Source organism: Leptodactylus fuscus, chromosome 6 (assembly GCF_031893055.1).
Source record: "Leptodactylus fuscus isolate aLepFus1 chromosome 6, aLepFus1.hap2, whole genome shotgun sequence".
In the NCBI taxonomy this organism is placed as follows: domain Eukaryota; kingdom Metazoa; phylum Chordata; class Amphibia; order Anura; family Leptodactylidae; genus Leptodactylus; species Leptodactylus fuscus.
The window spans coordinates 16,854,944-16,870,844 of NC_134270.1; the positions used below are offsets into that span (position 1 = coordinate 16,854,944).

The 15,901-nt window shown below is 42.6% G+C and overlaps 1 protein-coding gene across 1 annotated transcript in view; it reads left to right on the plus strand.

Moving 5' to 3' along the window:
- Positions 1-15,901, plus strand: part of TIMP2 (TIMP metallopeptidase inhibitor 2) — a 31,430-nt gene that overhangs the window by 12,204 nt on the left and 3,325 nt on the right. The window contains exons 2-4 of the mRNA XM_075279414.1: positions 5,524-5,624; positions 9,973-10,081; positions 12,542-12,666. Coding sequence (XP_075135515.1) covers positions 5,524-5,624; positions 9,973-10,081; positions 12,542-12,666 — 335 coding nt within the window. The remainder of the gene's footprint in view (positions 1-5,523; positions 5,625-9,972; positions 10,082-12,541; positions 12,667-15,901) is intronic.

The following is a 15,901-nucleotide window of genomic DNA, read 5'->3' on the forward strand; positions in this document are numbered from 1 at the left end:
TTACTATCCACTATTACTATCGATACTATCCACAGGATAGTGGGTAATTGTCTGATAAGTAGGGGTGCAAACACTGAGACCACCGATCAGGAGAATAGGGGATCCTGTGTACTCCATATGAATGGATCGGCAGGTCACGCACATTGTCTCTTCATTCAGTTCTTTTTGGCTGCAGGAAATATCATTCAGGTTTTGTTCAGTAAATGGAACAGCAGTGTCCACACGTGGCATCTACATCCACACGTGGCATCTACATCCACATGTAGCATCTACATGCACATGGGCCATCTACATCCACATGTGGCATCTACATTCATATCCGCCATCTACATCCACACGTGGCATCTACATCCACACGTGGCATCTACATGCACATGCGCCATCTACATCCACACGTGGCATCTACATCCACACGTGGCATCTACATGCACCATCTACATCCACACGTGGCATCTACATCCACACGCGCCATCTACATCCACACGCTCCATCTACATCCACACACAACATCTACATCCACATGCGCCATCTACATGCACGCGTGGCATCCATATATGATGTATATGGATGTAGATCCCACACATGGATGTAGACACTTCCCTGACCATAACGCTTCCTGTAGGTGGGCACATACTGGATATACAATATACTGTTTATAGCCAGCATTGAATCTGGCCCTCAGGACTGCTTGCACCACAGTGATCTATACCCTCCTCCCCCATGGCCCTACTACCCCACACTACAGGGCAATAGAGATATGAGGAGCAGGAACATAGATCACTATGATGCACGGAGTCCCGGTCTACAGAGCACATTCAGTCTGGGAGGTGCCTCAAGCTCCGGGCTGTATTTGCCCATGTGCAGTCAGTCTTATTGTTAGCATTTTGTTACCTGGGGCAGGTTTTCTTACATCATTACGGTGGCTCACTGCTTTGTAGCGCTGCAATCCTGGGTTCAAAAAAGCTCTACGGAATAGGGTGATAAATAATTCTGCCACATACAGGCCATATATCGGTCTAGGATGCGGGGAGACACTTTCTGACTGTTTTAGCTGCTTGGGTACATGTATTTGCCCTGTATTCACTGACCAGTGTTCCCGGATCACCTCTACTATGGTCACTTGGACTTTCCTCAGCTACTTGTTAATCACATTATGGCTGCCACTTGACAGAGTAGCTGAGTTCTTACCAGGTAGATTGTATAGTCAGATTGTCACCGGTGGCCATCAAAGACAGACAGGCGTGTTGATCTTTTTGGTCATCAGGACAGGGCTCTTTGTATAGTTACACCCCAGAAACTGTTTATTTTATAAGCTGGAATACACAAAGTACATCGATCAAAGTATAACAGGTCATTGGCATCACACTGAGAAATTAGGCAAAAATACATGTCAAAATAACCTTTATGGGTTGACATGACCCTTTTTCTAGGGTCACATTGTATGACAATGATAACATCTGATTTCCTAAATAGGACAAGGTTCAAGATTACAAACTGGACAAGAATGTCTGGTATATCAGTATCTTCAGTAGCCATATTATACTAAAATGGAGACCGAAACCTTGGTTCAGACCTTTTTCATACAAGAATATAAGTACATATACGTATAAGGAACTTTAAGGGTAAGTTCACACAGGGTTTTTTGGATCGGAACCTGAGGCGGAGGACACCTTAGGTTCCGATCCAAAAACCGGGTAGCCACAACTGAAAGCCGGTGCACTGCACTGGCATCCAGCCGCGCACTCCGCTCCGGATTAGGTCCAATGAATGGGCCTAGTTCAGAGGAGGGAGTGTCTTCAGGTCGAATTGCGAGGTGACTCGGCCTGAAGAATGAGCATCTCGCTTCTTTTTTCCGGGAGCCGGAAGAAACGGTTCCCGGAAAAAAGACCTGACCGGCTCCCATTGATTTCAGTGGGAGCCATCTTTTTGGTCAGGGTTTTGAGGCGGATACGGACTCAAAACCCTGACCAAAAAACTCAGTGTGAGCTTACCCTAACGTACACATTTTTCATTTCTCTCTGAGATGGGGGCAGACTGCTTCTTATTGCACACGCCCCCTGTCTCAGAGAGAAATGTAAAATGTACGGCAGCCATAATGTGGTTATGACAGCAGCATGAAAAATGATAGGACAACATGCTTATAAGCTTATACAGTCATAGCCCAGCAAGAGCCTGCAGAGGTTTCATTAAATACTCAAGTACCTTTTAAATTGTTTTTATTATTATTTTATAAATCCATAGTGTAAGTGAAGAGACAAACCTTGTAATATACTTTATTAGGGAAAAATGTCTGTTTTCATTTTTTTGCCTCTTTTTGCCACTGACCAGATTTGTACAATAGAAGTCTATAGAGAGGGGAGGAAGAGGAGACAGAGAAACATCTGCACAATAGAGAGACAGTTCTCTTTCACAACACAGCCGGGTTATCAGAAATGATAGACTCCTATTATCTCTCTGTCTCCTCTTCTTTTCCTACTCCCCTCTCCATAGACTTAATTGTAAACTGACATTGCTTGTCTATGGGGTACGGACTGCGATCACTCAGATAAGGAGTAATAAAGACATAAGCATGTATATTGTAATGTATCTTCCCTTCACTTGCCTTACAGATTAATGAAATACTCAATAAAAGTCACTTACACTTTAAACCGTAGCTAAACTTTCAGACAACGTTTGGTTTTCTGGCTGTATTTGTGACATTAATACATTTTGTAATATACTTTATTAATAAATTTTATCTCCTTTCTGTGAAATCCTGAATTTATTCAGACTTTCCCTATCTTCTCTATTGAGAGCTGGCCCTGCTTCTCCTGGTGTACAGTGTAGAGTCTGCGGCTGTCTATAAATATTCCAATCCTGATTGTTTTAACCAATTATATATCTTTTAATCATACAGATATGATATATACAGACCTGTATCCTTCGTGTGATGAGAATCTCCTCTTTCTATGACACCAGAAGCCAGTTTCTATGTTGTATAGAGCCTGAGATATAGCCGGGTAACCATATTTTCTATTCACACAGCCCCTATACTGTACACAATGAGAAGCAGAACAGCTCTCAGTAGGGAAGCAAGGTAAATAAAATGCAGGATTTCATAGAAAGAAGATACAATGTGTTAATATAAAATGTATTAATGACACAAATACTGCCAGAAAATCAAAAGTTGTCCAAAAGTTTAGTTAATGCTTTAAAAGATAGAGTCTTATTGCCTGAAGCCACCACTAGGAGGAGCTATTGAGTGTACTGCCTACAGGTCTATTAGTGTCCTATGTAATACTATGTCTATATAGGGGACTTTTATAGGAAATTTCTTTTTTTAAAGGGGTTTTCCAGGAGTTATGGTATATCAGTATCATAGGTCATTGGTGGGGAGCTGACACCAGGCACCCCCACAGATCAGTTGCTTGTAGTGGCAACAGCAGTCAGGTGATCATCGCTTCCACTACACAAGCCGTGTGATGTCACCTTCATCAGTCATGTGGCCTGTCTTCACCTCCGTCCATTCAAGTGACTGCAATACCAGGCACTGCCACTATACAATGTATATGTATGGGTCCTATATAGCACCCTGTAAGTCCTACAACGTCATAGACTGCACTCTATAAGCTCTATACAGTACCCCGTAAGCCCTACAGTGTCATAGATTGCACCCTATCAACCTTACACATTGCACAGACAATACCTCCATGTGTATATATCAGGGTTATAGGTGAAAGTGGTTGTGATCCAGTATTGTATACTTACTACATATGCTATGTATATGTGGTTATGACACATTATTGTATAGTTACTACGTATTCTATATATATATATATATATATATATATATATATATATATATATATATATGTGTGTGTGTGTGTGGTTGTGATCCAGTATTGTATAGTTACTGTATAATATATATATATATATATATATATATATATATATATATATAATGTATCAGGGTTATAGGTGTGGATGGTTGTGATACATTATTGTATAGTTACTATGTATTCTATGTATATGTATCAGATGTATAGGTGTAGATGGTTCTGATACAGTATTCTACAGTTACTATGTATTCCATATATATGTATCAGGCTTATAGGTGTGGATGGTTGTGATACAGTGTTGTACAGTTACTATGTATTCTGTGCATATGTGGTTGTGATACAGTATTGTATATATGTATCAGGGTTATAGGTGTGAATGGTTGTGGTACTGTAATATACAGTTCCTATATATTCTACGTATTGTGTCTATATCCTCTCGCTCTCCGTTCCTCGGCTTCCATTTACATTTCGCACTGGTTACTGGCTCTGAGTCTTTGGTTTTGGCTTGGAAATTGCAGACTCGCAGATCCCTCCACAAAGCTTCTCTGTTTCCAACAAATCCTCTCAGAGTTTGATGCATATTTGTCTAATGATTCAGCAGCACATGAGAGGGCGAGAGCTGGATCGTACTGTTACCCGCCACCATCATGTGCCTGTGCCACCCACCGCCCATCATTACCCCCCAGGCCACCCCCTTATTCATGTCGTCCTACACACCTGGACCCCCCCGCTCTATATGTCGTCTTGTATCTTTATTCCAATCTGTTTTAAGCTTTTGGATAGAACAGGAAAGAAAGATCAAGTTACTTACAGACGTGTGGAAATGCACTTAGCTATTGTCACGAGTTACCTGGAGTATGACGTGTCCTTCTCACTACAAGGGCCAAGTATGGATGAAACGCCCCTCGTACATCTATACAACCCCTTCCCATAGTAAATCTATACATCCCCTTCCTATAATAAATCCATACAACCCCTTCCCATAGTAAATATATACATCCCCTTCTCATAATAAATCTATACATTCCCTTCCCATAGTACATCCATACATTCCCTTCCTATAGTAAATCTATACATCTCCTTCTCATAATAAATCTATACATTCCCTTCCCATAATGAATCTATACATCCCCTTCCTATAGTACATCCATACAACCCCTTCCCATAATAAACCTATACATTCCCTTCCCATAGTAAATCTATACACCCATTCCCATAATGACTCTATACATCCCCTTCCTATAGTACATCCATACATCCCCTTCCCATAGTAAATCTGTATATCCTCTTTCCATAATAAATTTATACAACCCCTTCCCATATTAAATCTATACTTCCCTTTCCATAGTAAACCTATACATCCCCTTCCTATAGTAAATCTATACATTCCCTTCCCATAGTAAATCTATACATCTCCTTCCTATAGTACATCCATACATCCCCTTCCCATAATAAATCTGTATATCCTCTTTCCATAATAAATTTATACAACCCCTTCCCATAGTAAATATATACATCCCCTTCCTATAGTAAATCTATACATCCCATTCCTATAGTAAATCTATACATCCCCTTCCTATAATAAATCTATACATTCCCTTTCCATAGTAAATCTATACACTCCCTTCAGAGACTCGGTTGCAGTTCTATTTATGGGTATGGTGATGTTCGCCAAAATCATTGTAATCTTTTCTTCCCCTTACAGTGATCAGAGCGAAAGCCATTGTGGGTAAAGAGGTCGACAACGGGAATGACGTCTATGGAAACCCCATCAAAAGGATCCAGTATGAAATCAAGCAAATTAAGGTAAGAAGGCAGACGGGTGTCATGGCAGACGGGCGCGGCACCAGTTGAGTAGGGTCACGTTAGGGATTTAACGCACATTATCAAAATCCACATCAGATGAGGTGACGGTCTCCATAGACAAGGTACAGAGAACGTCACACGGACAGGAGGAAGCCAAAAATGATATCATTTCAAGCAAAACTCCAAAAATGGGCCGGACAAAATTACTGGCACCCTCAACTTGATATTTGGAAAACAAATCAATGGCTTTCTATGACCATCCACCACTCAGCTGGAATTTTGGGCCCCTCTTCTTGTGCAGACTGCTCCGGGTCTCTTATATTTGGAGACGCCTTCTTTTCTCCCAACAGCAATTTTAAGATCTCTCCATAGGCGTTCAATGGGATTTAGATCTGAGCTCATTGTTGGCCATCTCCGAACTCATCAGTGCTTTGTTTCCATCCATTTCTGAAGTATGTTTGGGGTCATTGACCCATGATCTAGGACGCAAACAAAGCTTTCGGACACTTGGGCCTACATTGAGACCCCAAATCCTTTGGTAATCTTCAGATTTCATGATGCCATGCGCACAGTCCAGGAACCAAGTGCCAGAGGCAGAAAAACTACCCCAAAACATCTTTGACCCTTCACCATGTTGGTTCTGTGTTCCTTTCTTTGTAGGCCTCATTCCAACAGTAGAATGATTGGCTTTACCAAAAAGATCTGACTTGGTCTCATATGCTCATAAGACGTTTTCCCAGAAGGTTTTTGGCTTACACACATATATTTTGGCAAACTGCAGACTAGCTTTTTATGTCTTTGTGTTAGCAGTGGGGTCCTGGTGGGTCTCCTGACAGATAGCTTGCGCTGATACTGATGCCTCCTGAGCCTGCAGGATGGCTTGAATTTCTTTGGAAATTGGGGTTGCTTATCCACTATCCTGACTATCCTGCGTTGCACCTTTCATCAATTTTTCTTTTCCATCCACGTCCAGGCAGATTAGCTACAGTGCCATGGGTTGTAAACTTCTTGATTATGTCGCACCCCTTGGACAAAGGCACATCAAGATCTCTGGAGATGGACTTGTAACCTTGAGATTGTTGATATTTTCCACAATTTTGGACAGTTCTCTTTTCTTTCTGGCTTAGTGTGGCACACACAGGCACACAATACAAAGATTGAGTCAATTTCTCTCCTTTTTATCTGGTTTCAGATGTGATTTTATATTGCCCACACCTGTTACTTGCCACAGGTGAATTAGAAGGATCATCACATGCTTGAAACAGAGTTATTTACCCACAATTTTGAAAACTATCCAACGATTTTGTCTGGCCCAGTTTTGTTTGAAATTATGTCCAATTTGGCAATTTTTGTGCTGTTCCAATACACACAAAGGAAATAAACATGTATAGATCAAAACGTGTAATTGCAGTAATTTTCTGAGAGAAATACTGGAATATTTTCTTGGAAAAATTTCAGGGATGCCAACACTTTGGGCCATGCCTGACTTTACATGGTTGAGGGGATATTGTCACTCCTTAGGGAGAGACCACCATATAGGTGTGTGGAGACTTATTAAGCCTTTAGCACTCCACTTCGCAAAGGACCATGGGAAGAATATGCAAATCTGTCTTCCATGATGTAATCAGGAAGTCAACTGCTGCCTCAGTGTTGCAAACCAATAGAGGGCGCTCACTGGAATGTGCAAGCCTGTCTTCCCTGATGTAGTTAGGAAGACAGTAGTTAGAAGTTGGTGAGGCTTAAAGAACACTAAATTGTTTCTATTCATCCTATTTCCCTAAAGTCCAGTTTGTCCAGAGGAAGGCAAATCTCTCACAAGGTAGAAGCAAATGTTTCTCGTGTTAAAGTGTCATACCAAGTAGAAAACCTCTTGCTATAAATGAATGGTGTGGGTGAAAATAAGAAGCTTTCGGATATACTTTATTAAAGAAATGTGTTTTCTTCTTCAATCACCAGGCCCCTCTCCTCCTCCTCCTCCTCACTCAGATTGTTGTCTCCAAGACAATCCACACCTGTAGAGTCATATCTTAAAGTTTCAACAGTGTTAGAAGAGCTTCCTTTATTTACAGTGTAGCAACTGAAGTTATTAGTGTGTCTTTTACTGCAGCCTCCTCCTCCTCCTCTCTCCTTAGACTTCTATGTAAAAATTCAGTTTGCTAAGTGGAAAAGAAAACTGATTTCATGAATAAGATATATTATGAAGTTTCTTATATTCACCTGGACTATTCATTTATGACAAGTGGTTTTATAATTGGAGGTGCACTTTAAAGAAAAAATCCAAATCCAGAATAAATCCACAACCCATGTCCAGTGATGTAGCTATTATAACATTCTCACACGTATATCACACATATGATGGACCTTGAGGATATTTTTAAGCTCTTTCAGTACATGATGGTGTCCTATGGTAGACAGACTCATGAAGTCACTGCTTGGACAGGGATCTCCGTCTTGCCTTCTTCTCGAAGATTTATTGCTGTATACTCACGACTACCGGGCATAAGCGTTCTGATATATAATATTATATTAGGTCCACTTGACTATATCTAATATATACCACTTGAATTCCTTTTTTTATATTTATTACTAGCCTCTGCCCGCGACTTCGTCTGCGGGTTGTTGAAGTGGATGATCCACCTATATTCAGCAAATTGCTGCTGTTGATGGTTTGCCTGTTCCGGCGTTTCGGCTCTCAAGCTGTCCTGCTGCTGAACTTGTTCCTTGCACCGTGCCTGTTATTGTTCCGGCATCTCAGCAGCTCGCTGGGACTCCATATAATGAGTGTGTTGTTGGTATTGATGATCCACCTGCTCTGGTGTTTGGACAGCTGTCAAGCTGGCCTGTCACTGAATGCGTTTCTGGCTCTGTGCCCGGATTGTTCCAGCATCTCAGCAGCTCGCTGGGATGCCATATAATGAGCGTGTTGATGGCGTTGATGATCTACATGCTCCGGCGTTTTGGAAGCTCTTAAGCTGGCCTGTTGCTGAATTCTTTCCTCACGCTGTGCTCGTGATTGTTGCGGCATCTCAGAAGCTTGCTGGGATGCCATATAATGCATGTGTTGTTGGCGTCAAAGATCCCTCTCAGCTCCGCTTATGGAGAACTGTGTGACTTCTGGCTTCCTTCATAGCTCTCGTTGTTTGCGACAAATTAAGATTTTCTTTTTCCAGGCATGTTTAAAAATCTGGGGCAGATCAGATAATATGCAAATGTGTGTACACAAACCACTGAGGGTTAGCTGAGTGTTTACACAGAGAGATAACAGCCGTGGCTGAGATAAGCTGCTGCAGGACCAGTGTAACATAGTATGTGAACATAAATTCATAACAGTCACGAAGCCATGTCATTCACCGGGATAAAAAGTAGCCTATGTTTTAATCGAAGTTACAATCTATGTATGTGCCACATTTCGTTCAGCCGTTTTTGTGTGATTGAGGAACAATATATGGTTTGTACATTTTATGGTTTTTCAGGTAATACAAATACATTTTTAGTTGAAAGAAATTCCTCCTCAATGGAAAACCTCCGTCTTGCTCCCGCATATAAGAATCACAATCAGTTATTTTTTTTCTTGTGGTTTTCAGAACTTTGTTTTTTTCCATTGAAGTCACAAGGGTGAGAGGCACGGAAAATGTGCGCGACGCCCTGAGATCAGCAGATTTTTTTTTTGGGGGGGGGGGGAGATTTTTTTTTTTTGAGTAAATAAAGGTTGCCCAATACTGGACGACCAGGTTAACCCTTCACTGCCAGAATAATGTAATTGGATAACCACTTTTAACCCTTCACCGCCAAGATGATATGATTGGATAACCAGGTTAACCCTTTGCTGCCAGGATAATGTGATTGGTTAACTCTTCACTGCCTCACTAATATTCACACTTTTGACTAACACAAATAAAACCTGATTTATAAAATGCAAAAGAAAAAAAAAAAATCATGTTCTATCTTAACTGAGCTAATGTGATGTATACAACATACCGCTAGTAAAGGCTGAAGCTGTGCAGATTCCCTCCATCTTGCCGCTGTCTACGTCTATACGTACTGAACATAACGTATCTACATGTCCCGACATGACAACATTTGGGGCTCCGATTTGATCAGACATCATATCTTCTCATATTTTCACTACTTTAGTAGAAATAAAGACCCCCCGATCCTCATAAATGGGACAGTCAGGGGAATCATCTCCTTTCTAATTTCAGCTTGAAGATGGTAGTGAAAGTCTGAGCGTCCGCGAACATTATCCAGTAGTATCTGCTCGTTGTATTCCAGAATATATTCATTATTCATGTTCCAGACAATCCTATCAGCCATTCATAGCAGCTACATCTCTTGTATGTCTCTGTAGATGTTCAAGGGACCTACGAAGGACATTGAGTACATCTTCACAGCGCCCTCCTCTGCTGTCTGCGGAGTGACACTGGAGACCGGAGGCAAGAAGGAGTATCTGATCGCAGGTTTGTTCTTCTTTTCTGGTTGTGATTGTATTGCCTTGATGTTATATTACTACTAAGGGCTCGTTCACATCTGCAGGTTTCCATTTCCTGCACGAAACAGGGCAGGAGATGGAAACCTGCAGGACTCTTTCAAAAGTGTCCGGCTGTGAGCGCCGGTGAGCGTTTTATGCGCTCTGCGTCGAAACTGTTTTTTTTTTTAACCAGACACAGAATCGGAGATGCAGTACTCTGTGTCCAGTTTAAAAAAAAAAAAACGGTTTCGCCGCAGAGCGCATAAAACGCTCACCAGCGCTCACGGCCGGACACTGTCTGACAGGTTTCCATCTGCAAGCAGAAGACGGAAACATCGGAACGGAGTCCAGACGCTGGTGTGAACCTAGCATCAGTCTCTTATAGTATCTGCCCATGACATAACTTATAAGCACCCAACTATCTCACTGCCGCTGCCGTCCCATGATCCATCGCGGGTCTCCAGTTCCCTCCAAGTCAATCACTGAAGACCACAAGATGGCGGTCACTATAGAGGATTTAGAAGGTCTGACCTGTGATTAGTTATGATTAATAGAAAAATAAGTCAAAACATCAGTAGTAGCAGGTATCCATGTCCGGGTTTGGAACCTCCAGTTGGTATAGTTTTCATTTACAGAGGACGGTCAGCTCTCCTACAACAGGGGTATACCCCTCTTATAAAGTAATGGCTTTAACGTTATGACTGGTTAGGATTTGTCCCCTGGGACCCCCACCTATCCTGGAATGAAGGGACCACAGCAGCCCTGATTCCGTCTGACTCTGCACAGTGGTGTCCATGTCCCCTGCTTCATGGGGAACCTGCAGGACAGTTGCCAGATCTGGCACAGTTGGGTGGGCAGGGCACCACTGCGAAGGGGCTGTGACCCTTCATTCCCAGGAACCAGTAGACCCCATAATCATAAGGTGATCGGTAAGGGTTCATTCTCTGGGACCTCACCAATCTTGAGAATGAAAGGACCACAACACTGAGTTTCTTCCTGTGCCTTGGTGTCCTGGCCCCCACTTCATTTAAGTGAATAGAGCTGACTAGTTCCTGCCACAGCTGGACGGCCGGGGCACCATTCTGCAGGGTCCGTGGCCCTTTATTGCTACCATCAGTGGATAAAGCAAAAGTTGGACTCCATCACCGCTGGGTGGCCGGGGCTGTGGTGCCACAATGCAGGAATAAATAGTGTAGGTCCTGGGGCTCCTTCATACACCTTTAAGAGCTCTATGGCATGTGAGTTGTTATTTACAGGGTAGGCCACATTGTATTCAGTTCATGGAAGTATTTATTTATTTTTTTAGCCAAAAACTTGGCAAAGCCGAACAAAGGCAGCTGGACGAGCAATGGAAAGGATTGCACAATCGGTTTTTAGACATCTTCAGTTTTGCTGCTGAACAGGTGGCTTGTGTTTTGTTGTGTACAGCGCCTACGCCGCTTGTCATACTCTGCCATGATAAAAATAGATCTAACATAGACCTTAGAAAATATATTATATACCCCCCTCTAATACACGTACAGATTATATACAAGGGTACGTGTAACCTTTGAAATGCAGAGGTAGCGTGTTATAGGGCCTGGAGTACGGTTGGGTTCACGTATTACAGAGCCGTTGTACTCGAGCTGTGCCCAGGTTTTCTAATATAGCTTCAAGTACTTTCATAGCCACATTGTACTGTGTAATCGTATGGCCATTAAAGGGGTGGTCCAGGATATACAGTTTCCCGCAAGGAGGCCAGGAAAGGTAGAAGGAGTCATACTCTCCTGTCCCCGGTGCTGCGGTGTCTCCCACCATGGTCTGGTTCACGTCATAGGTAGCGTATGTGAGTGACATCCCGAGTTCGTTCCTCACATTTTGCACTTTTCCTGGCCTAACTATATCCTGGACAACCCCTTTAAACATGAAGGGCGTCCTCAATGTGTAAATGCGGTTTCTAAATATTGTGCAGTAAAAAGAAGAAAAAAACAAACAAACTGGGGGGGTACAAAGTTTTTTTTTCTGACGTTTTGCAAGGCCTTGTACAGTAGAAAATTCTATAGGAAAAGCCATCCCACCAGGCCACAATGCATTACAACATAAAAAAGTCAAAAATTCTGCAAACCAAAATGTAATACTTTAAGCCTTTTAGACCACGGCATATCTTACCTCAATAAAACACGGTGGAAATGCCGCAAGATACAGCAAAACTCTGTGTTAATCCCGACTGACTTGGCTCTTGTGTGTATCATCAGACTTTCCGAGGTTATCCCACATTTTATATGTTCTGGGGATGGGAAAAAACAATTAGGATTAGTTTTGTGGCGGCTACTTGGAGTAAATCTGGAATAAATCTGCATTACATCTGAGGTCAGGTCTGTCCTGGAATATTACACCCATCATCCGAATGGTCCAGTTTGTCTCCAGTAAGAATCTAGTTTAAGTTTCGTCACCGATTCTTGTTTTCCAGGTAAAGCAGAGGGAGATGGAAAAATGCACATCACATTGTGTGACTTCATTGTGCTCTGGGATTCGCTCACCCAAACCCAAAAGAAGAGTCTCAACCAGAGATACGAGATGGGATGCGAATGTAAGGTAAGTCATCGGCGGAAAGGAAGGATCGTCTACTGACAATCTATGACGGGGGCGTGGAGTAGGGAGATGTATACTTTCGAAGCTCTCACTACAAGTATTGTAGAGTTTTACATGTGACATAAACCAGTCATTAAAGGGATTTAATGACTGGTTTATGCCTGATAGTTGTGGGCGCCACCTCTGGCACCTATCTCTTTAAAAAATCCCCCAACATCCATGCTCTGCTACTTACCCAGCTGTGACTTCTCGATGGTTGGGCTTTACAGAATCTGGTTATGAGCTTTGCTGTTTTCCATAACTCACATTGAACTGGATGGGAAACAGAGTACAACAGTACAGAAACAGAGCAAAACAGTACAGAAACAGAGCACAACTGTACAGAAACAGAGTACAACCGTACAGAAACAGAGCATAATCGTACAGAAACAGCACAACAGTACAGAAACAGAGCACAACAGTACAGAAACAGCACAATAGTACAGAAACAGAGCACAACAGTACAGAAACAGAGCACAACAGTACAGAAACAGAGCACAACAGTACAGAAACAGAGCACAACTGTACAGAAACAGAGTACAACCGTACAGAAACAGAGCATAATCGTACAGAAACAGCACAACAGTACAGAAACAGAGCACAACAGTACAGAAACAGCACAACAGTACAGAAACAGCACAACAGTACAGAAACAGAGCACAACAGTACAGAAACAGAGCACAACAGTACAGAAACAGAGCACAATAGTACAGATACAGAATGCAACAGTACAGAAACAGAGTACAACAGCACAGAAACAGAGCACAACAGTACAGAAACAGAGCACAACAGCACAGAAACAGAGCACAACAGTACAGAAACAGAGCACAACAGTACAGAAACAGAATACAACAATACAGAAACAGAGCACAACCGTACAGAAACAGAGCACATCACTACAGAAACAGAGTACAACAGTAACTCCCATTAACTATGGGAGTTACAGAAACAGTGTGATTTGGAACCATGCTGTTTCCATAAAGCCCAACCATAACTTAAAGTCTTCTCAACAAGGTCATGTCCATGTAAGTATCAAGGAACAGAGCCTGGGGGGCTCATTTAAGAGTTCGGTTCAGGATCCAGAGGTGGCACACACATTTATAAAGGTCTTTTGTTGGAAAACCCCTCTAATGCCTTAGATTTGGCTTTTACTGCGAGATCAATGTTTGCCCTTTCAACTAATACCAATAAATCGTGAATTTTCAAAAAAGTGAGATTATACTTCAATACTATATAGTGGAGACCTCTATGGAGCTGTGTAAGAGCTCTTTTTTTTTGGACAAGCTGTAGTTTCCTCTCCCACATGCTTTCCCTTATACAGACATAGAACCAGGACAACAACATGTCATGTTCCTTTTCATGGGCTTTAACTCTTTCACACTCAGCTCGGTACTATTATACTGTGCTAAGCATCAGTTATTTCATACAAAGAGTTGGGGTGGTGAAAGGTCTCCTTTAAGTTGGCCACGCACATTAGATGAACGTCAACCCAAACAGCCACCAATCTAATTCGCATTATGCAGTCCCGAGTCTTCCTTTATGGCAAATTTGTGGTCATGACTGACCCCTAGTTGTCAAAAGAGACGTTAGTACATAGGTTAGAAATCCCATTAAAACCTCTGGTTGTAGGTTTCTTATGTAGAATAGCATGGAGATGAGTCAGTGCAACCCAACGAACTCACAATACAAAAAAGTCAGCCATTACTGGGAGGGCCGAGTCTCACATTACACACACAGTTACCCCTTATTAAAAGCATGTGACAAAAGGTTTTGTGGTCGGGCGAGACGAAATTGGAACATTTTGTTCTGAGTTCAAAGTGCAACATCTGGAAGAATCTTTACAACTGTGTACGAGAAGAAAGTGTGTGAGAACGTGAAATTGTCCTTGCTCTACTGTCGTGTACCATAAATGATCGTGTTATCTGATGCCTTAAGGGGACTTCTTCACAGGATAGGTGATCGGTGTCTGAGGGCCGGGACCCCGACAGTCATGAGAACAGGGATACCATGTCCCTTATTTAAATGGACTGGTGACCAAGTATGCTCGCTGCTCGTCTGATGGACTGTCGGAGATTGCTTAGTACTTTGTATGTTCCATAGAAGTTGGTTCAAGTAGTAGCTCATAGGCTCGACAGCGTCTCCAATCAACCACCAGAACCCTTGTTCTCAAGATCAGGAGCGTCCCAAAGTTGACTAGAGATCTCGTTTTGTTGGAGCCTTCTGTCTGGGAGATTTGCCACTCTTTCCAGGACTCTAGGAGGTCATCCCTTTTAGCAGGAGCCTTCTGCAGGGCGAACCTTTTAGAGACCGAGTGCCCAATCTGCAACCCAAAACCCACTAAATTATCACAAAGAGCTAACACAGCAATTTAAGCGTAATACTGTGCGGATCCACAATTGCGGACAATTATGGACGTGCAAAATACAGTCGTGTGAATGGGGCTTTGCAGAGCTTTCAATTATTCAAGCAACTTTGAATTGCATTTGGTATAATTTTGAATAATTAATGTTCAATATTTACATCATACAGTTCTGTTTTATAGGACCATGCAATGTTATTATGACCTGTAATAATATCACATGTCTGCTATAAAACAAATACTATGTGATATAAATAGTAAAGGGTCCACACTCAGTACAATCTGCTCCACAGTGACCCCACACACAGTACAATCTGCTTCACAGTGGCCCCCACACAGTACAATCTGCTTCACAGTGACCCCCACACAGTACAATCTGCTCCACAGTGACCCCCACACAGTACAATCTGCTCCACAGTGACCCCCCACACAGTACAAACTTCTTCACAGTATCCCCCACACAGTACAATCTGATTCACAGTGGCCCCCACACAGTACAATTTGCTCCACAGTGGCCCCCACACTGTACAATCTGCTCCATATAGTGACCCCCACACAGTCCAATCTGCTTCACAGTAGCCCCCACACAGTACAAACTGCTCCACAGTGGCCACCACGCAATACAATCTGCTCCACAGTGACCCCCACACAGTACAATCTGCTCCACAGTGGCACCACACAATACAATCTGCTCCACAGTGGCCCCCACACAGTACAATCTGCTCCACAGTGGCCCCCACACAGTACAATCTGCTCCACAGTGGCCCCCACACAATACAATCTGCTCCACAGTGGCCCCCACACAGTATAAACTGTTCCACAGATGGGTGCCCACAGAGA